The following is a 24,320-nucleotide window of genomic DNA, read 5'->3' as shown; positions in this document are numbered from 1 at the left end:
TAATGACTTTATTCACGACCGTTTGGCTTTAGCTGAGCCTACTATTTTCTCTCGGAACAGTTAATATCACAGCTGGTTATTATTCTGAACATAATTGGCTAATTCATTGCAGTAATTATATGTACCGAATGCATGTTGAATTTCAACATCAAAAAAAAAAAAAAACATCTGTTGAAAGTGCAAATGGCATATTTATTAAAACGGCGATACAGGCTCTGGTTAACAGGGTGCAGGAGCACTACATTTCAACGTCAAAAGCATCTCTGTTTTCTGTCAAAATTGTCTTTCTCACGAGGAACTAATTCTGTACTTTAAGACACAACTCAAGCATTTTTGTAACATTGTTGAGCATCTGTCTCTCAGCGACTCATTGGCACTTACATTTTAAATATTCATGCTGCCTTTTGGTTTGAACCTTCGTTACAGTCTATGGTTAAAACATACACACATAAAATATATTTTAAATCTTTGGGAAGGTACTCACTTTGCACAGTGATCAACACGTTTTTTGATATGTGTAAAATGAATAGTCTAGTTACAAACATGAGGCTAAAATATGGAAACCAACGATACAAGAAATGTTTAAATAATATCTAAACCCTTATTAGATATTAAAAGAGGAAACAATATAAAATGATTCGTTCTTGATAGGCTTTCTTAAAAAAAAAATCATAATAATAATATATAGCAATTTGGTGATTTTGAAATGCATGATGTGGATTCATTTGGAAATAATCAACTCCACAACTATTTTTTTGGGGAATGAAATGCAATAAACACTGCTGAACAGAAGCTCTGACTTCTCACCGCTGCATTCTCAATGACCCATAAAGTGCAGGAGCTAAAAAGCTACAAATACTTTAAAAAATGTAACATTTCTCCAACAGCTGCCGAGTTGACTCAAGGTGGTGCCCTCATAGCCTTCTTGTGCTAACATCATTTGTTTAAGATGGAAATCAAGCAGGCTATATTTTTTGTGCGAAAGCTAGTTGCACAGCGGTTACATGATGCAATCTTTATCCTGACGCCCGGCTCTAGGACCCTCTGCTAGTGTCAGGAGAACATCTGTGAAATCAGGCTCCACTATGAATGATTGCAAATGAAGTCAACATGGGAAGGACGGTCAGTCAGTTGGTCTCATGTGACAAGCTGTACCTGAAATTACACAAATAAGAAAGATGTAAGCAAACACGGTGTAATCTCAGAGTGATGTACAGTGAACGACTGCGCAGAACATACCACTGTGATACTGCTGCTTTGAGATCCAGCTGACTCAGATCTATCAGAAGCTGAAACAGAACACGCAGATTGAATCTCAGTAATGAAAGATGGTCTGTAATGTCTGCCGTGTTTTTATCTCATCACACGATGAATACCTTGCCAAGAAGCTCTTTTTCACGACTCATGAAGGAAACGCTGTTCTTGACAGACACTTCAAGATGTTTCTGCTTAGCTTCTTCATGTGACATGTCAAAATCAAATCTGTAGAGGCGAGTGAAAGATGGTGAACATTCGGCTCTCTGCGTCATCAGAAAGGGATGTGATAAATGCTCCTACTAACCTCTCATTGAACTCAGGTTTGAGGCTTTTCTTCTTAATAGTGGTCTTTCTTTTGGTGATCCGGTTCTTGTCCGGAAGTAAAATAAAGGAGATGTACGTGTCTGGAGGATCCTTGGAGTAGGATGGCAAGTTCCTGTGCAAGAATACAGAATTATAAAAGAAAACATAAGGACCATAGCTAGAGTAATAAGGCTTTTTTCAGCATTAAAGATATTTTTCCTTTTTATGCTTATTAATTTATATAATATAATATATATATATATATATATATATATATATATATATATATATATATATATATATATTAAATTGACCATTATATTGTATTATTTATTGCTGTCAAATGATTAATCACGATTGATTACATCCAAAATAAAAGTGTTTGTTTACATATTCGTCTGTACTGTTTACTTATTATATATATATGTATGTATGTATATGTATATGCATACAATTTATAATAGATAATGTTATAGACTTATTTATTGACCGTTCTTCATTTTACTTGTATGACACCTACCTGCAGGCATGGACAGTAATGACAAGTCGGTTCTCCTCAGATGAATACACAACAGAAAGCTTCACCTGGGCCTTCCCGGTTGAATCTGCATCCTCACCTCTGTATTTACATCCATCCACACAAATAAACCAACACACATCAATGTGAGTTACTGCTTGGTCCTGTCTATGAACAGTAACACACTGAGCTTCTCTTGAGCTCACCCTTGGGTGGGCACACTTCTGTGTCGGAGCTCACGATTGCCTGCAGCAGCTTCGTCTCCAGTAGAGATGATGTGACTTGAATCCTCCGCATCGCTACACTGAGCCAACTTGCTGTCTAGGAGCTTTTGAACAGATCAGATAAAAATAATTCAACAGAAAAAATACTAATTTGTCTTTGAAACAAGCATTTTATGCTAAATACTGCTGCAGTTATTTGATTAAAAATGCAATGAAAACTGTATTATTTTAAAATATTAATACAATATAAAATGAAACTTTTATTCCCGTGACAACAAAGCAGAATTTTCAGGAGCTCCGATTCCAGTGTCACATGATTCTTCAGAAATAATTAAATTATGCTGATCTCATATTTAATAAACATTTCTCATTATTAGCAATGTTGAAAATAGTTGTTCCACTCTGACTGATTTTTTTCAGGATTCTTTGATTTTTACAAATGAGTTCAAAAGAACAATATTACATCAAAATCTATTGTCACATTTTTAATGTCTTTACTGTCACATTTGATCAATTTCATTCTTGCTAAAGAAAGCAATTAATAATAAATAGTTGGGCACTATTTAATTCCACGTTGAATAAACAACATGGTCAAAAGCGTGTGTGTGTTGGAACACGGCTGTCTGTATTAATAGACTTCATTCTGGCTGAATGTAAACATGCTGTTCAGCACATGCTGAATATGTGTGCGATTTCTAACCTTGAGTTCAGCTCTCAGCAGAATCTGACTTTCAGGCATGGCTCCATCCAGACTGAACCAACGGTCCATCACTAGATCCTTCTCATCTATCAGCTCCTTCACAGGAAGCACAAGAGAGCCCAGAGCCTGACCCCAGCTGTGAGAGAGCTACAAACACACACCCATTCATATACAAGACACTCCAGAGCAGAAAATAGTACAGAAATATAGTCCTTCTGACATAAATTCACTCCTTAAAATCTACATTTACTGTAAAATAGCTTCTCACTTTGACTATAAGTGTGTCTTCTCTTGGATTATGAATCAGGAAATGAAAAGCTTCATCCCACTGTGGAGAAGTTGAGCTATTGACAACCTTGTGGGGGGGAGACATGATTCCTTTGTCAGTCTTTAACAGTTTAATAACATCAGTATACATTTGTGAGGATTTGGGATCTTACTTTGGTCCGGTAGAACACATTTTTGAGGCACAATTCTGCTCCTGCTTTCGGCTCCTTTCCGCTCTTTTTTAACTGGAAACAACAGTACATTTTCAGTTAACAGAAGCTGATGCTGAAGTCCAGCTTCAAATTAAGCTGTATAGAAAGAATTCAAATATTTGAATGAAAATAAAATGAAACTCACAGGCAGACCATGTGCTCTCTCAACATACACAGAAAGCAGAGCAGCGGAAGGAACCGTTTTATTCAGGTAAGACTGACGATAATTGTAACGTAGGATCTGTAAAAATCACTAAATCAGTTGACATTATTGCATTCGGATGAACAATCAAACATGCATAATAAAAGCACATTACCTGTTCAAGTCTGTTGGGATCTGAAACTTTAGGCACCCATTCCAACACAAGATGAACTCGTCCAGACTTCACATCATTCAGAGTATACCACTGCGGCAGGACACAGGCACAAAAAGACGTAAGCAAGCATACGACCAGATATAGAAAGTATAACAAGAAAAAAAAAATTATGAATGTTGCATGTAAAAACAGAGAGAGTCTCACCTGATCAGTAAACTGAGAGCTGATGAGTTCTCTGAGACTCACTTTAACCCTGCAACCAGATAATAAATAAGTTCCAGAAAAATAGTGACATGTATTAACAAAACATCTGATTCTTGATTCACTAGCCGAAACATTGTAACACACAATCTCTGAAACCTTGAAATGAATCAGAGATCACTAGCTTGTAACTTACTAGACTGTAACTTACTACTTTTCATAGATTATATATTATGGCTATAATATTGAATGTTTTATTGAAGTTGTAATTAAGTAAATACTGCCTTGGTGAGCATAAATTACCTCTTTCAAAGCCACCAAATATTTAAACAGAAGTGTAAGCTGAAACTTAAGCATAAAATTCTGAAAGTAAACGAGGAAGGCTGTCACCTCACCTGCCAAGGAAGTCGTCCTGATCAATGTCTTTATCATAAAGATCAAACTCCACCTCCTGACCTGGCAGCTGGGTCAAGATCACCTACGGTACAGACAGACAAGTGTGCATTACTTACAAATATCTCTTTGCACTGAGGGCATTTATTTTGCAGAGTCAAAAAGAAATGTTTGAATGAAGATGGACAAGATGGATTCCTTGTGTTTAAAAAATAAGCCATATCCCTCCACACACAAAATAAATTAGCACGCATACCTCATAAAGTTCATTCCAGATGGGGTTGAGGTTCTCTTTGATGACCTGACTCTTGAATGCCAGTCCTCCTACTCGGATCTTCACATACGGGTCACTCTTTCCCTTTACAATCCCACCCATTATATTGTCCTTAGCAATGAGATTCTGGGCTTCTAACAGGTGGATCCGCAGAACACCCTATATTGAACATGGGATAACGTATCTTATATTTTTTCCAAAAGACATCAAAAATCTACACTTATTTAGAGGCTCACCTCAGATGCAAAACTGCTGTCTGGACTAGTGTGCTCGGGACGTTTTGAAACAGGGATTAATTTTGAAACCCCTGAAGACACTTCTGCTTCAATATCTCCATCTCCGGGTAACGGAGTCACAGGTGTGGTAAGGATGGCTTCTTCATTCAGCCACAGCACCTGAGAGATGCAACTCCTACATTATGTGTCCTCGGGTTTTTAATAACCAAAATCAATCTATCTTGTCTTACCCTCAGCATAGCTGTGATGTAGATACGGCTGGCTGGTCCGGACTTTTCTAGCTGAAACCATTGATCCATGCTGAGCTCAGCACTGGAGAGCAGACGGGACAAAGGGACAGACAAACTCCCCAGAGTCAAAGCCCTGTCATCATCCTTCACCTGGGACCGATGGAAACAATTACAGTGAATAAATGCTGTTTATATGCATACGTACACAATTAAATGAGTACTTGAAAGAAATTATTGCAGTTACATAATGAAAAGGGGTAAATTAACAACACTCTAGATTTAATATTTTGCAATTACAGTGATTATACTGTACCTGGATGTCGATATCTTGTTTGCGTGGGTCCTGAATAAAAAATGTAAATGCATCTTCCCATACTGGATTGTTAGTCCCATACACCGTCTGGATTTTTAATGAATGAAAATATATATATAAAAGAGCTACTCCAAAAGGTATAGAAATTCCATAAACTTTACTCATATTGTATAGCATTGATATCATACCCTGCTTTCTTTGGTGGTATCCTGGACAGAAATCTGCACCATGGGGCTGGGGTCCTTGTTGCCTTTCTTAAACTGAACAGAAACACATCCCACTGAATAACATCAACATTTTAAGCACTTCTTGGACAAAACAATTAATGCTGAAAGAAGCGCAACAGTGGTGCAGTACATAAACTTACAGGTAGATCTTTTGCCCGGTCAAGATAAACTGTCAAAATAGCAGCAGAAGGAGGATCTGCTGTCTTTCCATATATTGTAATGTTTTTATTCCTCTCCAGCACCTATTTTTGATAAAAAGGGTTTATTCTGGAAATTAAAGAAGAACATTTATAAGAACATTTATTTTATATTTTGACAAGAGCTTACTTCGCTTAGGCGCTCTGCAGAGGGGAGCAGAGAGAGCCATTCTAGCTTGAGATGAACCTGACCTGATGGTGCGTCCTTTAAAGTGTACCACTAAAACCGCAGTGAAAAGCATTATATTACGAATATAGAAGAAATAATATAGAGTACATCACTAAGAAACAGAAAGGGTGGTAAAATAAAAGTTTTCCACCTTAATTATATATACACACACACACATACACACACATATATATATATATATATATATATATATATATATATACAGGGGTTGGACATTAATTCTTCATTAATTACACATTCTACCAGTAAGAGCAGAGAGCAGGTTTAATTAGGAGAGAAATAGCACAGTTTTGCTTAAAATATTGCAATGCACACAACATATGACATATCAAAGTTCAAAAGTGGACAAATTGTTGGTGCGCGTCTTGCTGGTGCATCTGTGAAACAGACAGCAAGTCTTTGTGATGTATCATGCCCAGAGTGAAGCATGAGGGTGGATCAGTGATGGTTTGGGCTGCAATATCAAGGCATTCCCTAGGCCCAATACCCAAGATGGACGCGTCACTGCCAAAGAGCACTGAACCATTTGGAGGACCATGTGCAACTAATGGTTTAAACATTGTATCCTGAAGGCGGTGCCGTGTATCAGGATGATAATGCACCAATACACACAGCAAGACTGCTGACAGAGTAGTTTGATGAGCATGAAAGTGAAGCTGAACATGTCCCATGGCCTGCACAGTCACCAGATCTAAATATTATTGAGCCACTTTGGGGTGTTTTAGAGGAGTAAGTCAGGAAACCTGGCCACTAATCTGCAAGAAGAATGGCTCAAAATCCCTCTGATTCCTGTGCAGGACCTGTATCTGTCATTCCCAAGACCAACTGATACTGTATTGGCTGCAAAAGGAGGCCCTAAAATCAGGCAATTAAGTTTCATTGTCCAACCCCTATATATATATATATATATATATATATATATATATATAGATAGATAGATATAGATAGATAGATAGATAGATAGATAAATACAGAAATAGATAAAGATGCATAAAATATATTAGCTCAAAAAATGTACCTCATCCAAAAGAACGCTTTCTTTACAATACCTAAATCCAGCTTCATTCTAAAAATGGTGATTTAGAGAAGATTAATTTAAAAATAAAAATATTAATAAATTGATTATTCATTATTATACTATTAATAAATTAATACCTCCCAAGAAAGTCATCCTGGTCGGGATCTTTATCAAACACCTCCAGCTCCAGCTCCTGACCGGGTACTTCATGAACAATGACCTAACAATCAAATAAACACAAATGCATAGATATAAATTAAATGGCATAAAGGCAATTTGCTTCAATAATGCTTCAAAACTGGAATACAGAATCTTGAAATAATCAGATGCTTCTCAGGGTTTGTTCTCAGGGTCTAAGCTCATCTGATCTCAGCACATGATAGTCACATACTGCACTATCACACTTTGTTTTTTCCTGCTGTTGCCAGCAGTACAAGAGTCACAACACAGTAAACACCTACATTAAAAAAAACACAGCTTCCCCTTCCTCAGAACTTTGACACACTTTTTTTAGTAATCACATTGATCACATGCTACCCACACACATCTCTCTCTGACCTCGTACATCTCCCTCCATTGAGGATTAAGGTTGTTGTCCACATGGTGGGAGGTGAAGGTCTGCGTGCCCACTCGGAGCACTGCATATGGGTCAGACTTCCCAGATATCACACCTTTCATGTAGTTATCTTTGGCAGTAAGGTTTTCTGCCTCCAGCAAGTGGATACGCACTATACCCTGTGGGAAACACAAAACAAGGGTAAGCAGAGTACAAGAGGTGTGCCTTCAAGGAGTCGTTCACACAAAAATAAAATTTGCTGAATTTTTACTTATTACTTCACATGCTCATAAATGGATCTTCTGTGGGTCAAAGTGTCCACACAGCTGATAAAACATCACAACATTTCACAAGTAATCCACATGACTTCAGTCCACCAGCAACGTCTTGTGAAGTGAAAAGCTATTTGTTTGTAATAAAAAACTTTAATGTTAAACTGTCGCAAGAAAACAATTTTATGCAGGTATTTTAGCTGAAAGCCACAGCTTGAATTTAAAAATGACCTTGCGTCCTTATATGAGAATATTATAGCAAATTTCTTGGAGTCATCACAAATCATTATTTACTGTACAGAGCACATTCAAGGCTTTGCAGAGATACCAAATGAATGGATGTTTGACCATAACTTTGTTGGTCTTGAAATGTCTGAAATTAATTTACTGACACTTTAACAGAAATTTTTAATCAGTCTAATTTTTATATTGTGTCATAAATCAACATCTCAGGACAATGTTATGGCGTTTCAAATAAAAATATGACTTTCAGTTACAAAACCGGATGTTGATTTCATACGAGGTCACCCGGACTAAAAACATGCTTATTATGCATTTTTTTGTAAACAAATGAATTGTTACGAAATTTTTGGCAATTATTAGTCCCATATTACACATCTTTTTTCATTACATGTTGCTCAAAAAACACATTTTATGGATACATTTTGTGGAAACATTGTACATAATGAGAAACCTTGTTTATGACCATTTTACAAAAAGAGAAATGGTACATGAAATAATTGTCTTATAACATAGTTGAGAAACATCTTCACACAAAGTTTGGTATAATTTTTTTTTTTTGATAACTAAAAATGTATTAGTGATTTTGCATGTTTAAAGAAACTGAAAACCGTTGCTATGGTTAGCAAAACTTATGAATGAAATATAATTTAAAAAAAACATTTTTAACATTATTTTTAATGCTGTAACCAATGTGAAGACATCAAAAGAAAAAAAATACTTTTTCTCAGGTCTTAAGAGGTTAAGGATGAAGGTTTTTGTTTCCTAAGATGTTAACTGATGGACTGCTAGAGTCATGTTGATTACTTTAAGATTATTGTAGTGTGTTCATCAGCTGTTTGGACTCTCATTCTGACGGCACCCATTTACTGCAGAGGATCCATTGGTAAGCATTGATATAATGCTAAATTTCTCCAAATCTGTTCTGATGAAAAAAACAAACTACATTTTTGGATGATCTGAGGATGAGTTTCAGCAATTTTCTTTTCTGGGTAAACTGTTCCTTTAATTAACATACGTAATTACATAAATGGGAACATCTACCACATTATGAAGCAGCTACACTGGACAAGCATGCATGATGAAACTATGGAGTATTAAAGTATACGTGATGGATCTTAAATAGTTAAAATATGAAGGTTAACATAGTTAAATACTCCATTAAAGCACAGTGAAGTGTTACCCGTGGGAGAGGGGAACGCAGCTGTGCTACGTGCAGATTGGCCACCAAAGGCACAGTGAGACGATTGGGAAGAACCAGGAAAGAGGCGATTGCATCCATTATCATAGTGTCCGACATGGCACTGAAAATGAATGCAAGGGGTTCGTACAGAGAAAATGGGACACAGAAGCACAAATAAAATACATTTGAACTATTTTAAAGCATGGCTTCTGAGTGCTTATAATGAGTTAAGCCATGATAAATATGAATGACTGCATGTTTCCCTGCTTTATTTGAACGGAGGGAAGCTCAGCAGACTTTGAATAATCAGAACAGCGCTCTACTGATTATTAATGAATGAAGCACATGAGAAGAGAGAGTTACAGTATTAAAAAAATCCAGTGGAGTTGAGGTATATATAAATCATAAAAGCAAAATAGAACGATGATACAAAACAAATGCACTCACTTCAAACCAGGTATGTCTAACAAATTGGTCAAGCCAGTCCAGTTGATGTCGAGTTTCTATGGTGGGGAGAAGTAGAAACAAAGACTGCGTGAAAAAAAGAGGGGGTTATTATGAAGAGATAGAGTTGGAAAATGGTGCACTAACTGGTCTGCGAATGAAAAACATGGTGATGGCTCCAACGAGAGGAACGTCTCCAATTAGAGGTTCCAAGATCACCCTCAACTTTCCATGGAGCTATAAAAAAAGATCATTATTTTAGCCTTTTATCTATTATTTTTACTGTGTCATGTTGAACTCCTCCTTACCTGAATGCCTTTCACTCCAGCTTTACAGAAGTACTTCTTCACCTCAACGTTAATCTCCACATCTCCAGCATAACTGCAACACAGCCAAAAGGATTGTAATACGGCTATAATACATTTTTTTGGTGGGAAACATTTTTTTTTCGTTAGTCCACTTTAGACATTATACTAAGAGTAAGTAACTTTGCAACTATATGTCAACTAGCAGTCAGAGTATTAGTAGACTGTCTGCTTTATTTTGATGGGTCCACAACATACAGACTATGAGAAACCTTGCAAGTATATGTCAACTTATTCTACTAAACCTACCCTAACAGTCTACTTTGAGAGTTAGTAAGTTGCAGGTAAATGAGAATTTGTTGACATGTAGTTATAAGTTACTTATAGTTAGTAGAATGTTTAAAGTGGAGTTAAGAGTTAAGACATGCAGTTTAAGATCACACAGAGACAAAAAATGCTAAAATATATCTAATTCAATATCTATAATAATCGTTTTTTGTAAATATGATTAAAAAAAATACTATGTAAAATATACTATGAATAAGACACGACTACAACTCCGAGTTTGAGAACATGTGTGCTAAGAAAGAGAGCAATAACACTACCTGATATAAAGATCCAGTATCACCTGACGTTTATCATGCTCAGTGTAGGCCTTCACCCCAACTACCTTCACAGCCTGTTCACAAATCATTGTCTTAGTCAGCGGCCAGCATTTTGAAGAAATTGCTCTGATAAGCTGAAGCTGAGAATCAAATTCAAATACGAGAAACATATGCAAAAACTTGTTTTATCTTTTATCAGAAAGAGATTTGTATACCCTATCGCCCAGGTCAACTTTGGTGAAGCTGAGAGTTTGCAGATGAGCGCTGGCAGTTCGGATCGAAGGGGCAATAGTCTCCACCAGCAGCTTCTCCAGATACTGTCCAATAAACGGCCAGGCCTGCTGCAATATCTGTGAGGCAAAAACCCATTAAGATGACAATAGCAAGTAAATGTAGATTTTTGCTCGAATATATGATTAAAATATTACATTGGGTGCAATGCACTCTTTAATACAAAATCATTAAAGCATTATGTTTTGAAATGAATGCATGCAAAATGCGCGTAACTTGTCAGTCAAATCAAAGGAAGAAAACTCTACAAAGGACTGCTGTACTCCATAACCTCAAACAAATAACCTAATCTTTTTACATTAATAAAAACTTAAATCTGTGCCTTTTAGTTTGACGGCAAAAACACAATTAAATACAGTTACAAAACCTGCATCATAGCATATTCACTTACTTTGTGTTTGCAAGTGTCATGTGAAAGAGCAGTGTGTGTGTTTGTAGTAAGCTTTGGAGCATATCCCACAATCCACCCTCCCTATTCTCGTTGTCTAAACAAAAAGTTGTTTGAGGCAAACATTTACATTTACATTTACAACATTTAAAAGCTTTTATGACTTTTGAGAGTACAAACGATTCATTTTTTTAGAGACAAACAGACTAAATGCTAACAAGTCACAGGGAGTGTTCAAATTAGTACATGCCAGAAGGGAAGGAATAAACAAGGGGATAAGAAGAGAACAGAGATAGTGGTCTTTTTTTACATGTCAGTATTGCTGAAAGATGTGAGTTTTCAGCAGTTTCTTAAAGATTGACAGAGATCCAGCATTCCGGATATGTATGTTTGGAAGATCGTTCCACCAGCCAGGAACAGAGAAGAAAGTTCTGGAGAGTGAAGCCTCTTTGAGAGTACCAATCTAGCAGATCTCAGATCAGGGTGTGTAGATTTGTAATAGTCTGAAGAGACCGGTCAGTCAATATGCAAGCATCAGTCTTCTGATAAGCTGCCTAGCCAATGTAAGGAGTATGTAAGGGTGTTTCAAGCCTAAATGCTAACAATTGTGCAATCAGTAAAGTGTCTGGTCTTCTAAGAAGTAATGTTTTGTGCTTTAAAAGAAGAAATAATTAAAGAATCCGGAAGATCATGTGGCAGTCATTTTACAAGGCAGTTTTCTTCTGATAAGCCCTCAAAGTCTGTGTGGTTCCTAAGAAAATGTTTTTATTCACAAAATAGTCTGGTTCCTTTATTCCAAAATAAGGTCTGTTACGCCAGTGACAACTTAATACACATTGTGCAAAGACTGGAGCGCTGCCAAAACGTTTAACTATTTATCTTTAGGGACTGAATTTGAAAACACACACGCTGTGCCCTCGGGAGCACGAAGCAGAAGCAATGAGAACAGCAGCTGCGATCACGTGCGCATTTTACTATTTGAATAAAGAGTTTAATACCTTGTTCATCCACTCCACCTTTTCCACGTCAGGAAAGTTCACCTGTGGAAAAACAAGAGCACACTTTGACTTCCGATGTCAGCACATATAACAGAACGCTTTCACGTGAGGTACGCAAGGAGGCATGCTTATTTTGCACGCTAAATAAACACTGTGAAGGTCAGAACTGTTGTTAACATAATACCAGCATTTTCCAGGCAAAGACAACAGCTGAGCAGACACAGAAACACACAGTTTTGCCAGTTTCTTGAACATTTTGTCATTCTTGCACAAGAAGAATTGTAAATGTTTCACAAAATGTACTCTGTTCGGCAATAGTAGATTTTGGAATATTGTTGGGGAAAAAAGAATCATAAAAGTACGACTAAAAAGAAATGGACCCTTAATTAAAGGTCAGTTCTGATTTCAGTGTAGATGTTTAACAATAAATGAGCAAATACATTGCAACTGAATGAAATGACAAATAATAAATGAATTACATTAAATACAACTTGGCTTTAATCTAAGACACCAGACAAGGGTTATATTTCTGCGGAAGCGATCTTTAAAGTTTAAACACATCATTTGTGACAGGATGTGGGTAGGTTTATACAAAACACATCAGTTAAATAAAGCCACTGGGTACATGTGAGGCATGTACGTTTCTCTGACCACAGGTCATACTTTTCCAAACAACGTTCAGCTTCTTCAAGTTTTCCCATCACCCCCTCGACAAATTCTTGCTGCAAATTGTTCATTTTGCCATTTAGCTGCTGGTGACTCATTTTCATGAGGTTGGATACTTTAATGTCCAAATATAGCAAGGGCTGGACTGACTTTGGAATGTAATGAATTTAATGAGGAACGGGGAAGAAAAGGAGAATATAAACTCTGCCAGGGAGTGTGCCGAATGCTCATGGATAGGAGAAAACTGTAAATTTGATTGGCGGAGTTGGCCGGAAAAAACTTGATATGATGACGGCGCATTCAGACTACAGATAATGTCGTAACATAGTTATAAATACAGCACCAAAACTATGAGTTCCCTGTTAACAAAACGAAAGTAACCTTCTGTGCGTAAAATCTCATGTATGTAAAAAATGTAAAATGTATGTAAATTTAGGCTAAATATCTAGGCTACTTATAGTTAAAAATCTTACTAGTAAGATTACTGCTATGAACTGGAATACACATTGATAGCGCCTAATAAACATGTACCAGTATCTATTTATTTACTGCTAGAAAAACCGATATGGTACCATCAACTATTTAAATATTACTAAATAAAAGTAAGTAAGGGGTCAGTTATTAATAAAACCGAAATCGTAGCGTTGATGTCTGAACTACAGTCCTAATAAAACTGAACGGATAAAGCAATTGGTTACCAGTCACAAATGTATTTATTTAATTGGGATAGTGAGCACTAGCAAGTTTAGTTATTAGTTTGTAATGAATACATTTCAGTCAATTTAAATCTTCCTCGAACGCATACTAGCCAACTACAGATCCCTAGAAACTCTGATGCTGAACACAATTTGTTACCAGTCACAAATAGGATATTTACCACTGGATAGCAACCATTGTGTTTGTTTTTTAACCAATGCCTATTACTATTACTATTATTATTAGTCAAAAGTGAACGGCTGATATCTGAACTAAAGAACTGTGTAAATGTCAATGGCAAATGCCACTGGTTACCAATTACAAATTGAATATTTTCTTGTTAATAAAATGGTGTCAATGTAACTAATACTTTTAGTGACTAACCTAATAGATGCCAGTCACTCTTGGAGTTTAGTACTGGCATAATGAAGGCCATTCGTGAGACAGGATTGCTTTAATTTAGTTTAATTATTACAAAAGAGTAAGTATTGTAACATAAAATAGATGTTATTATAAAGGAGCGTGAGAACACTGAGTGTGTAATTACGCGTCTGATGTGTAATTAATAGCTACTAACAGGTTGTACTGAAAGAGTAGGTGATTTTTTTAATCATATCCGTAAGTAACCACAGCATAAAGTCGAGCTGTCATTGCCACGAAAGCATCTAAATATACGCTTTTACGCTTATTGTATGCAAAAAGAATACTGTCGAAAAGCGCTGAGAAATCCTGCATGTCTAAATAAGATTTCATGTGTTCAGTGGCTAACTTACGGTACTGAACCACCGGCGACAAGAATGATGCCATTTATAGTATAAAGTCCCTTACCCATGCCGGTAACTCCCGTTTACTTCTAAACACCCGTGTAGTGGTCACATCCTGCTCATTCTCTAAAAAATACATCGCGCTTTGCAGCCGGGCTCGTTTTCCATCGCGACTTTGTTTCCATCCCATGTAAACCAGGAGACCGAGCAAAACTAAACAAATGCTGAATCCGAAATATCCAGCCAGGTAGACCGGCAATAAGGCACCGACGCACTTTCCAAAGGACCAGAGGACGGACACGGCGTGTTTTCCAGCGGAGGCGTGCGGCAGGGCCGAGTCCGCAGCCTCCGGAGGGGCACCCGCGCTCGGCCCCGCATCCTCAGATGACATCGGCTCTTTCTGCATCAAACCCCGTCCTCCGCGAGCGGTTCCGACCTGCTCTCCAGAAACCCGCTCAGTACCGCTGGAAGCGAAGGGGTGCTGTACGCTGAAGACTAAACAAAAACAAAAACACGACTCATACTTCGCTCGCTCGACTAAAACGGCGCGTACGTCTGTTCCTTTGCAGCGGAAAGTTGTGCATTTCTAGTTTGCTTAAAAGATGGGCGTGTAGGGGCGTGTTTTGAAGGCTTCTGCCCTCCTAGATTCTTGGTAAAAACCACATCGAAACCTTAAAATGTCTGTGTGTGGGATCCGGGCACATTTTACGGTTTCTGGGGAACTGTAGTTACTCACCCTTTATTTAACAGTCATGACATGTACCAGCTATATATGTCATGCTTCAAGCGACAGAAAAGGCTGAACGCGACAACGGGGATTTTTAAATTATAAAGACACAGCGCGTGCCACCAGAAACATTTAGGCTGTCGCATGTTTACATACGGTCACGTGACAACCAATGCGGCGCGCTTCTCTGCACGCCAAGCCAAACACTAATGGTGCAGAAAACGCATTTTGTTTAATGATGGGGTAAGCTAATGCAAACTAACATTTGTCCATTAACGACTAAATTGCAGACTACTGACAAACCTGCACTGCAGTCAAACTAGCATCACCTAGCAACTGCTAGCCGAGGTTACGTTGCCGTGCAGATTAAATCTGTATTTATGCATCTGTGCTTGATAATTTAATCAATGCAGAATTTGCTGTTACTCACAAAATTCATTTGTTCAAGGTACTCACGTTGATTACCAGCCCTTAATAGAGCTCTGCTACACTGTAGTTACATTACTTTATACAACCTGTTAAATAACTGCTGCCTAGTCACTGGTTTGCGCAAACTTAGTCGCTGAGAGTTTAATTGGATCCTATACACATTAGATGAATTAGCAGGCATGGCACAAGGAGTAACCTTCAAGTTTGTTAAAGAATGGTATAATCGAGATCATAGTTTAGTAGCGATTTAAAGTAAAAACACCCCCCCCACACAAAAAGTTTGCAGCCGAAGCAAGTCCAAACCAAGGCAGAAGACTACTGGTTCCTGCAATACCTTAGTTTGATCTTAATTTACACTGATTTTAATCTAATAACATCAAGTAAGAACATTAGGCAAGAGGACTTTTTAAACCAAAAGATTTATTGAAGACTTTAACAAAAACTCGCTGAGCTGACAGGTCTGAGGAACGTCCAAAACAGTTCACATGGTCGTCAAGACCAGGATGCTTCTGCAGAACCAGGTGATGGAAAACCAAATCCTCATTCAGAAAGCAGGCCTCACAGATGGCGAATGAGTGGAGCTTCAGTTGGGCTTCCAGCAGACTCTTGCTGAGGAGATTGAAGTGGAGGAGCACTCTCAGCTTCAGCAAACAGGGTCCAGTTTACTTTGACCTCTGCCTCATCTTTCTCCTTTTACGCTTCAGCCTTAAAATAAATAAAAAAAAAAAAAAAAATCACTCCATGCATATTTCAATGGGAAAGAACGCAATATGCAGCCTCTTGTGTTCCAAACTTACCTGCGCATGCGCTTCTTTCGCCACTGCGAGAAGAGTAAAAGCATTAATAAACTTGAATTGATCAGGCAGTTAAAAACAATTACAGATTAACGCATGCGCATTCGCATCTGCCGCCATTGGCTTCATTTTCTCAATGCAGCATGGCCCTTAGGGCGGAATAGTTAAACCAAAAAATGATTTCGCACTTAAAATTCGTCAACGTAAATCAAGAATTACAAAGAAGCAATCGACATGCAGCGACTGCAAACACTCTGGCCAATAACCCTTGCGACAAACTGTTAGCAGACTAGCACAGTAGGCCCGATAATATACCACGAAAATGTAACATTGAAGGTCAGTGGTTTTATTCTACATAGTTAATAAGATTACTGTAAAATATCCAGTTAAACAAGTAGTTTTAGCGTAATTAACACCATATTAGCCATCAACATGCTAGCAAGGCTAGCCAGACAGCGAGACACTCACATATACACATACTAATCACATAAAAAAATTACTTACCTTCGCTCTCATGATGAGAAGATGGTTCTGTAAATAAAGAGAATATGTTAGAGTTGTCGATGGATGGTGTGTAAATGTCTTGGATTATTATGGATTGTATGAGACGGTAACAATGTCAGCAGGCGCTGGGCTCTTACCTCGTCAAGCGATAGCAACGACTCCAAGAGAACGTCATGAGGGGGACGGGCTCTTTTATACGCCTCGGTTGCGTCATTTTTCAGCGACTACAAAAAGAAGCGCGTGCTACACCTGTTAGTAATTTTAGATCCTTATAAAAATGTATACAGTGATCGAGATTTTTCAGTGTGTCCACAATGTACTGACAGATGCTTCTGCAATTATTTATTTGAGGCTTAAGCAGTGTTTACGGTACAAGATCTCAAGTGAAAAGTACAATTAAATTAAAATATAATTTAAATTATTTTATATATATATATATATATATATATATATATATATATATATATATATATATATATATATATATATATATATGCTGTCATTAGTCATGTATAAATGTATACTTAATAAAATGTCATTTAATGTGTTTCAGAACTTCTTTTGCCATGTGATTCAAAATAAATAAATATTTCACATGGACGACATACTATTTTCTGACAGAAAAATGCTAAAACATTGAAAGCAAAGTTATTATGCTATTTCGTTATGTCCAACTTCCTCGGACACATATATCTCCTCACATTTACCTGCTCTTAATATTCTTAACCTGTGCTAAAAAGTGTGATATAATTATAAAATTTTATTAAACAAAGGGTGTCTTGTGTGAAAGAGTTTCTTGGCAGCAGCTGCTTCTCATCCTCATGGATTAGCCTCCTCTTTCTGTGAGAGTTCTTTCTTCTGCCGTTTTTTTCAGTCAGTAGAAAGGTCTCTTTAATGTAGTAAGTTATTATAACTGTGACCTTAATTGCCTGCAGATATTGCATGTGCTGTGCAATAATTATTTCTTGAACAATTACGTAAAATATTGTTTAAATATTTTCCAGTAAATATCTGTAAAGCCTGTTATTTCTCTTATTTGTTGAGTTTACCAAAACCGTGGGGTGTGTACTTATATTACCAGCTCAGTAAAGGCTTTTCAGAACACTACTAGACACTCTTTGACTAGAGCTAATCCTCATTGCTCATATTTTTAGGGTTCCAGTATAATTCTAATACTCTAAAACAGCTGCTTTATGTATATTATAATAAAAATATTGCAAAACAGCAGGTTTCAATAATTTATGAATTCATTACAAAAAAGATTTATAGACATTCATTTTTTTATTCTTCAACTTCAACTAAAATTCCCACTTGTTCCTTTACATTTTTGTTATTGATTGCAGGCTTTTTTCCATTATTATTTTCCTTGGATTTGCTTCTCGGTTCCATACAATTTTAAGCTTTTCTTTGTTCATTCCGTTTTTTACACGCAAACTGTCCTGCTAAATTAGATTAGCACAGCTGGTTTTAAACTGAGTTTATTTTAGCTCACAAGTTAGTAATCTTTACTTGATCTGTGTTTCAGGAAGACTTTTTTTTAAACAAAGATTAACTGTTATAGATTAGGCCTAGTTCTGTCTTAATTTAAACCCTTTCTGGGAAACTGCTCCTATAAATATTTTGACACTTACTAGCTGGCAGACTTAGTAAACTATATGAGTAGTTGATATGAACTACTTATGGATTCATTCTCATTAAACTGTGTCGTGTAAATTAAATTATATGCAATAGATATTCAGATGACATTGAGTTTGCCATTTTGTGTTTAAATGTGTGTCTTCTCTGTATGCCACGACTTCTGCTTTCTGACAGACACTGAACTGCAACAAACCAGGCTCTGACCCATCAATTGGCTAATTAAATTTATTAGATGCAGGTTTATAAAATGGCAGGATAATTTGATCAGTCAGTTTAGTCAATAAACAATGTTTTCAGAAGTCAGACCAGTACGCTGAGGGAAAAGATCTACATCGAAACAGACTCCAGAAAAGCATTTTCATAGTTCTGGAAAGACTAGAAATCGAATGCTGAATGTCATCTAACAGAAATCAAAGCTTACCAAATTGATTTAACAGTGCTTTCATTGCAGTTTGCTATATTTAAAGTGTAGCGAGGCACTTACCGCTCCAAAGACTCATTGCAGGTTATCAATGCAAATTACGATCATTTCCCAACTGACAAGAACTCTACCTTTAACAGACATCAAACAGTGATCTCATCTGCTTGGACATGAATGGCACTTTGTAGCAATACTGCCTAAAGAGTGCCACCATTACACTTTTATTGTTCATGATGGCTTGTACAATGACAAAGAGGGAAACCCAGCGCTCGCCTCCTGTAAACATGGTTGGACAGTATCTACCTGCTCATCCGTACACTCCCAGCCTCATTCAAAGACAACCAAACACAAGTAAACTGCACAGACCCTGTAGCAGTCTTATGTAACTAATGAGGAGGTATTCAAAAAGACAGAAGGCTTGGCCGGAGGCCTCTCAGTGGGGCAGGTCATAATTAGCTTTAACGGTTCTGTTCTTTGGGCTGTGCGGAGGCTCTGTCAGTCAGCTCGGTTGGCAGTGGGAGTCTATGCAGCAGCTTCGCTCTCTGTGGCACTCTCCACATTTTTAGATGCCTGGGAAGAGAGAGAGGAGAAAATAGGAAATATGGTTTCGTATTCACAAAGTGCCATTAGAAATCAGGAAACGGACGCTGACACAAACCTTCTTTTTCTTCTTCTTCTGTGCCTTGCGGCTTGCTGAGCTCTGCAACAATGTCTGCAAATAATAAACACTGCCAGTAAATCTTAAAACCTAAAAATCAACTGTAGAGTTTTATTACGCTGATTATTGTTTCCAGTGACCATTACATTTTTGTCCCATGTACGTTTACTAAAATAGGTTTTGTATTCGTATACTTAAAAATTAAATCACATTAAAGAATAATGAATGCTACTGATAATAATAAAATTAAATGTTGAAGAGTAGTAAAAATGATTAAGCTTGAATAAGCTACATAGTAAATATATTTTGCAAAACACTCCTCTCTAGAGATGATTTTTCTAGCTGTTAAATTTATGGTCAGCAAATATGCTTTTTTGTTTAAGTTGAAACAATATTGCTTCATTTTTGTTTCACAATTTTTTATTAAGAGTTGAACAATCAGCTAATGTTAACTTCAGAATAATTTTGGCAAAACTTTGACAATTCATATTTGGGTTTATTATTATCATCATCATCATCATCAATTAAAACAAAATTTCCAAACTAGTCCTTAAAAAATACATATATATATATATAACTTTTGTTAATTCTTCTGCATTTTTCCTCATTGCAGCTTCCATACCAGTTGCCTGTATGTGATTTTCCTACCTTGAGCTCTGGGTCTTGTACTTCATGCTCAGACTTGTAAAGCTCTGGTTCAAAAGGTCCACTGGTGATACGCAGAGGGCCATTAGCCATGAGCAGTACCGTGAATTTAAACTGCGCTACATATTCACCTTGAAAGAAAAGAAGACGGGGAAGAGACAAAAGGTTTGACAATGTGACTCTGGAGACTTTGCTGATCGCACCAAACTTCTAAAATAAGAACAGTCTTTGACCTGGCCATGCGGTAAACGTGCTGGATGTGCTTCTCTCAGCACCGGCGTGACAGGAAGTGATCTTTCATTTTCATTTAGTGATTTGTTGCAAAGGTTTAACCTTATCTTCATGCTTGGTTGAAGGTTTTACATATATATAAAAAAAAGTACAATTTTATGACTGTGGTACTAATGCCTCACCTTCCTTCTCGTGCAGGACATTGAAGGGCTGAAGCAGCTCGTGTTTGGCACACTCAACCACTCCTAGTCGAGCTTTACTCTCATCCTCAAATGCCCTGACGATCAGACCAGACAAAGACAGAAAGACAAGGACAGAGGCAGTGGATGAGCAACAGAAGTGAAGAGTTTGTTTTGTGCCATGCACTTTCATTAGAGATTCAGTTTTTCATCACAGGAATAAATAGCACTTTAAAATATATTAACCTTAAAAGCTATTTAAACATCAAAAGTACCAGTTCTTTGGGATTCAGTTGAGTTTAAAATGTTTTAACTCAATCTAAGCTATTATTTTAAAGGTACTTTATGAGTTAATATTAATATGTACTATACACCTACACATTTATAAGTGATTTATCTTTCATATTTTAAATGACAAAAAACAGCTTAAGGGCTTTTGCAAAAGCACTTCCCTCTTTTCTCTGGTTGAGTAGCATTTTTTAAAGAACAATTCTACATCACAGACAGGGATTTATAAGTGATTTCTAAATTTTTTTAGTAGCTGCCATTTTTTAACTGTAAATATTATTTAAAAAAATATTATTATAAAAATATAAAACATAACATTGAACCTAAAACAAATTACCTCAAAGTAAATGGCATGGTATCAAATCGGCGCTCGACCTCACTGAAGAACACCCTGGAGGTCTTCATCTTCAGTCCATACTGCTTGTTGGGGTCTCGCTTGTAAACAGTGGTCCTCTGCCCGGAGTCTCTAGCCTGCGGGGAGAAAGAGAGCGCTGTGATCAGCTATCTGTTAACAGCGGACATCAAGGGAGCAGCTGATGCTAAGAGAAGTCCTTACCTTTCCCTCTCCGGTGCTAATGAGCACGTCCACAGCGTACACCTCATGCACTTCAAATTCTGCCTTCTCATGGTCCTTCCTTGGAGCAGACAAGGACAGAGGGCATTTAGCATAGAGAAACACTCAAGTCATTTCCAAAAACAATCGAGCGCTTCATTATCCTGACCTTTGCTGGTCGGTGGGGTTCTGAATGATGGTTTTCTCTCCATCAATGACGTGCTGCTTTAACTGATGAGACAGCATGCCTGTGTAAAAGAGACAGAAAGAGCTTGAAAACCACGTTATGATGCTTTAACGGAGATTGAGTTCAGCTTTCAGTCAACTCACCCTCGATGGCCATGCATTTGAACGATTGGGCAATCTTGTTCCAGGCCTCTGTGACCTGAGTGTTCTGAGAAGAACAGAAAAAGGTGGATTATCCCACTTCCTTAACACATTTTGAACAAAAAAAAAAAAAAAAAAAAAGTGAATCACATTTAAATCATTGTAAAATTAAATACAAGTTAAAAACTAACCCAAAAAAGGCAAAAGCACACAAATTTATTTTTGATATAAATACTTGTGCTACTAATATTATATATAAAATAATAATAATAATAATAATAATAATAATAATAATATATATATATATATATATATATATATATATATATATATATATTTTTTTTTTTTTAAATATATAAATATAAAATAATTTAAATATTATCCAATTTATTAAGCAGCATCCTTCTGAAGATACTGTCCTTCCTTTACATGTAGACCAAGGTTTTAAGTTGGCCTTCACGAATAGGGAATAATAATAATTAGAAAAAAACTGTATAATTATATAGTTTTAATCATGATGAGAACATTATTAGCAGTTAATTACAGGACTGCTTTATTGTATCTAACCTGATTCCCAGGTTTAACCAGCCGGAGAGCAGCTTCTGCACACAAATGGGCAGCTTTGATCACATCCGCTTTCCGCCCTGACACAGGAGCATCCTAGAAGAACAGAAAAGTTTATTATTTATAACAGAAAGAAAAAATGAGTGCCGTGGCATTCACAACAAGAGACATACCTTGGTCGTGCCAATAACAAAGCTATGAGCCACGTTGGAGATGAAGCCATCCACATGAACTCCAAGGTCGCTGTGAAAAATCAATCGTGATGATGAAAATAATGTGCTAATAAACATTAAAAAAATACCTGTGTTTATATATATCGAACAAAAAATAATGCTCACATTTTAACCAAGTCACCGTCTTTGAGTGTGTAGTCCGGATCGCTCTTTAGTGGTGAGAAGTGGCACACACAGTTGTTCACAGATACACAGGTGGGAAAGGCAATCCCTGTCACACAAGTATAAACTTTAAATGTACTTTTATGTAAGTAAATACTAATAAAATCGTTAATTTTTAAATAAAAACAACATTTAAAATAACCGATCACTGATTTTTAAAAAATCCCTGATCGTAAGGAATATTATTTATCTCCATTCTGAAGCATTCTTACCTTTCTTTATCTCTTTCTCCTTCTTGAAGACCTTGCCTGTTTCAGCAGTGATGAAAGCGTCTCCTTTCTCGCACAGGCTGAGGACAGACACGCCAGGTTTGGCCGCTTCGATGAGCACCTTCAAAGCCTCTGAAAGAGAAAGACTTCACATTAAAACAACCAAATTTCGTAGCCAAAGGATTTTGAGGCTCTGCCTAAAGCACTGTGTGTCATGACCTGGGCTTAAAAAGATCAATACACATTAAATCAGTAAGCAGTTCTAGTAAAAAGAAAGAAACTGAAGATTTCAGTAGCTGACAGTAGCTAAAACTTTCTCAGCATTTGCTAACACTTTTTTTTTATATTACTGTAGCATAATGCCTACTACACATATACTGACCGAACGGGAGGCGTTAGGAAAAATAACAGGTCCAGTCGCCACTCACTCCCATTGAAAGGAACAAGATTCAATGAAAGTGAATGGTGACTCAGAGGCTGTCAGTCACTTACATTGTGTCAGACATTTCCTTTTGTGGTTAATAGACATGCAGGTTTAGAGTAACATAACGGTGAGTAAATAATGACAGATCTTAACTTTTCGTGTGAACAACCACTTTAAGTCGGTACGTTACAACTACAGCTAACTGGCTAACCTGCTAGCTGAATCTTTATAAACATAAATACCCCTCTTAAGGTGACAAAACGTCGGCTGCTGATGCTCGTCCGTACGATTCCAAGTTAAGTCAAGTGTAAAAACTAGAAATGACTGGCATCGATGTCTATCTCACTACAGCTCGCAGACACATGGCCGAGCGCTCAGCCGTATCGCCGCTCGGTCAAAATCAGCCCTTTATCACGCATAAAGCTCCACAATCAATCTTACGGTTTGCTATGTCGGCCCCCATCTTGTACTTGGTAACTACCAAGTCATCAGCGATGGTGTGCTCTTGCTGGTCGTCGTCTCCTGACATGCTTGTCAGTGGTGGGATTCAAGAGGAGCTCGTAACTTTTTCCCTCGCTTCGCTTGTGGGATGATGGAGCGCAGCACGCTTCAGATCTCACAGCCTGCGCCAGCAGCAGCCGTGGAAACGCGCAAGATGGCCGATTACTGCACCGCACTTCAAAATAAAAGCCGCAGAGCTGCGGAGAGACTGACAGAAGAGCGACCTCTGCGGGAGCTCGAGGAAAGTATGTCATATATAAAAGTGTCAAAGAATGTTTTATGTGCAAACAAAATTGATTAGGATCAGTCTTTAACATTTTATATTTCTCATTTCAAGTTAATTTATTGT

At 37.2% G+C, this 24,320-nt stretch overlaps 2 protein-coding genes across 2 annotated transcripts; both read right to left on the bottom strand.

Moving 5' to 3' along the window:
- Nucleotides 1-171: 171 nt before the first annotated feature.
- esyt1a (extended synaptotagmin-like protein 1a) lies at nt 172-15,088 on the bottom strand. Its single transcript, XM_043224199.1, is given in 32 exon segments — nt 172-1,155; nt 1,240-1,289; nt 1,377-1,482; nt 1,562-1,693; nt 2,081-2,179; nt 2,284-2,405; nt 3,002-3,148; nt 3,270-3,356; nt 3,442-3,513; nt 3,626-3,721; nt 3,798-3,887; nt 4,002-4,050; nt 4,394-4,476; nt 4,648-4,824; nt 4,902-5,060; nt 5,132-5,281; nt 5,445-5,531; nt 5,633-5,704; nt 5,812-5,913; nt 5,999-6,088; nt 7,077-7,093; nt 7,096-7,124; nt 7,214-7,296; nt 7,635-7,811; nt 9,328-9,448; nt 9,775-9,830; nt 9,919-10,008; nt 10,080-10,152; nt 10,682-10,755; nt 10,897-11,031; nt 12,359-12,400; nt 14,549-15,088. Coding segments are annotated over 32 exon segments (3,237 nt in total). The 5' UTR covers nt 14,891-15,088; the 3' UTR covers nt 172-1,127.
- A 3,699-nt stretch (nt 15,089-18,787) lies between these two features.
- pa2g4b (proliferation-associated 2G4, b) lies at nt 18,788-24,123 on the bottom strand. Its single transcript, XM_043224200.1, has 13 exons — nt 23,912-24,123; nt 23,050-23,178; nt 22,781-22,886; nt 22,616-22,685; nt 22,446-22,538; nt 21,882-21,945; nt 21,721-21,799; nt 21,555-21,633; nt 21,336-21,469; nt 20,714-20,808; nt 20,304-20,431; nt 19,656-19,709; nt 18,788-19,567 (listed from the first exon to the last, which is right to left on the bottom strand). Exons 1-13 carry the CDS (start codon nt 23,997-23,999, stop codon nt 19,520-19,522), a joined length of 1,167 nt encoding a protein of 388 aa, XP_043080135.1. The 5' UTR covers nt 24,000-24,123; the 3' UTR covers nt 18,788-19,519.
- Nucleotides 24,124-24,320: the final 197 nt, after the last annotated feature.

The sequence above is a fragment of the Puntigrus tetrazona genome, chromosome 23 (assembly GCF_018831695.1).
Source record: "Puntigrus tetrazona isolate hp1 chromosome 23, ASM1883169v1, whole genome shotgun sequence".
Lineage (NCBI taxonomy): Eukaryota > Metazoa > Chordata > Actinopteri > Cypriniformes > Cyprinidae > Puntigrus > Puntigrus tetrazona.
The sequence above is the reverse complement of the archived record's forward strand: the minus strand, read 5'-3'. Positions and strand labels throughout refer to the sequence as shown.

Bases quoted from the DNA above. Each gene is read 5' to 3' on its own strand.
- pa2g4b (XM_043224200.1), bottom strand. From the start codon at position 23,999: ATGTCAGGAGACGACGACCAGCAAGAGCACACCATCGCTGATGACTTG. The intron at 23,179-23,911 runs GTAAGATTGATT...TTTCTCTTTCAG, and splicing joins GGGGGCCGACATAGCAAACC to AGGCTTTGAAGGTGCTCATC. The intron at 21,634-21,720 runs GTCAGGATAATG...GTCTGCTCCAAG, and splicing joins AACCCCACCGACCAGCAAAG to GAAGGACCATGAGAAGGCAG.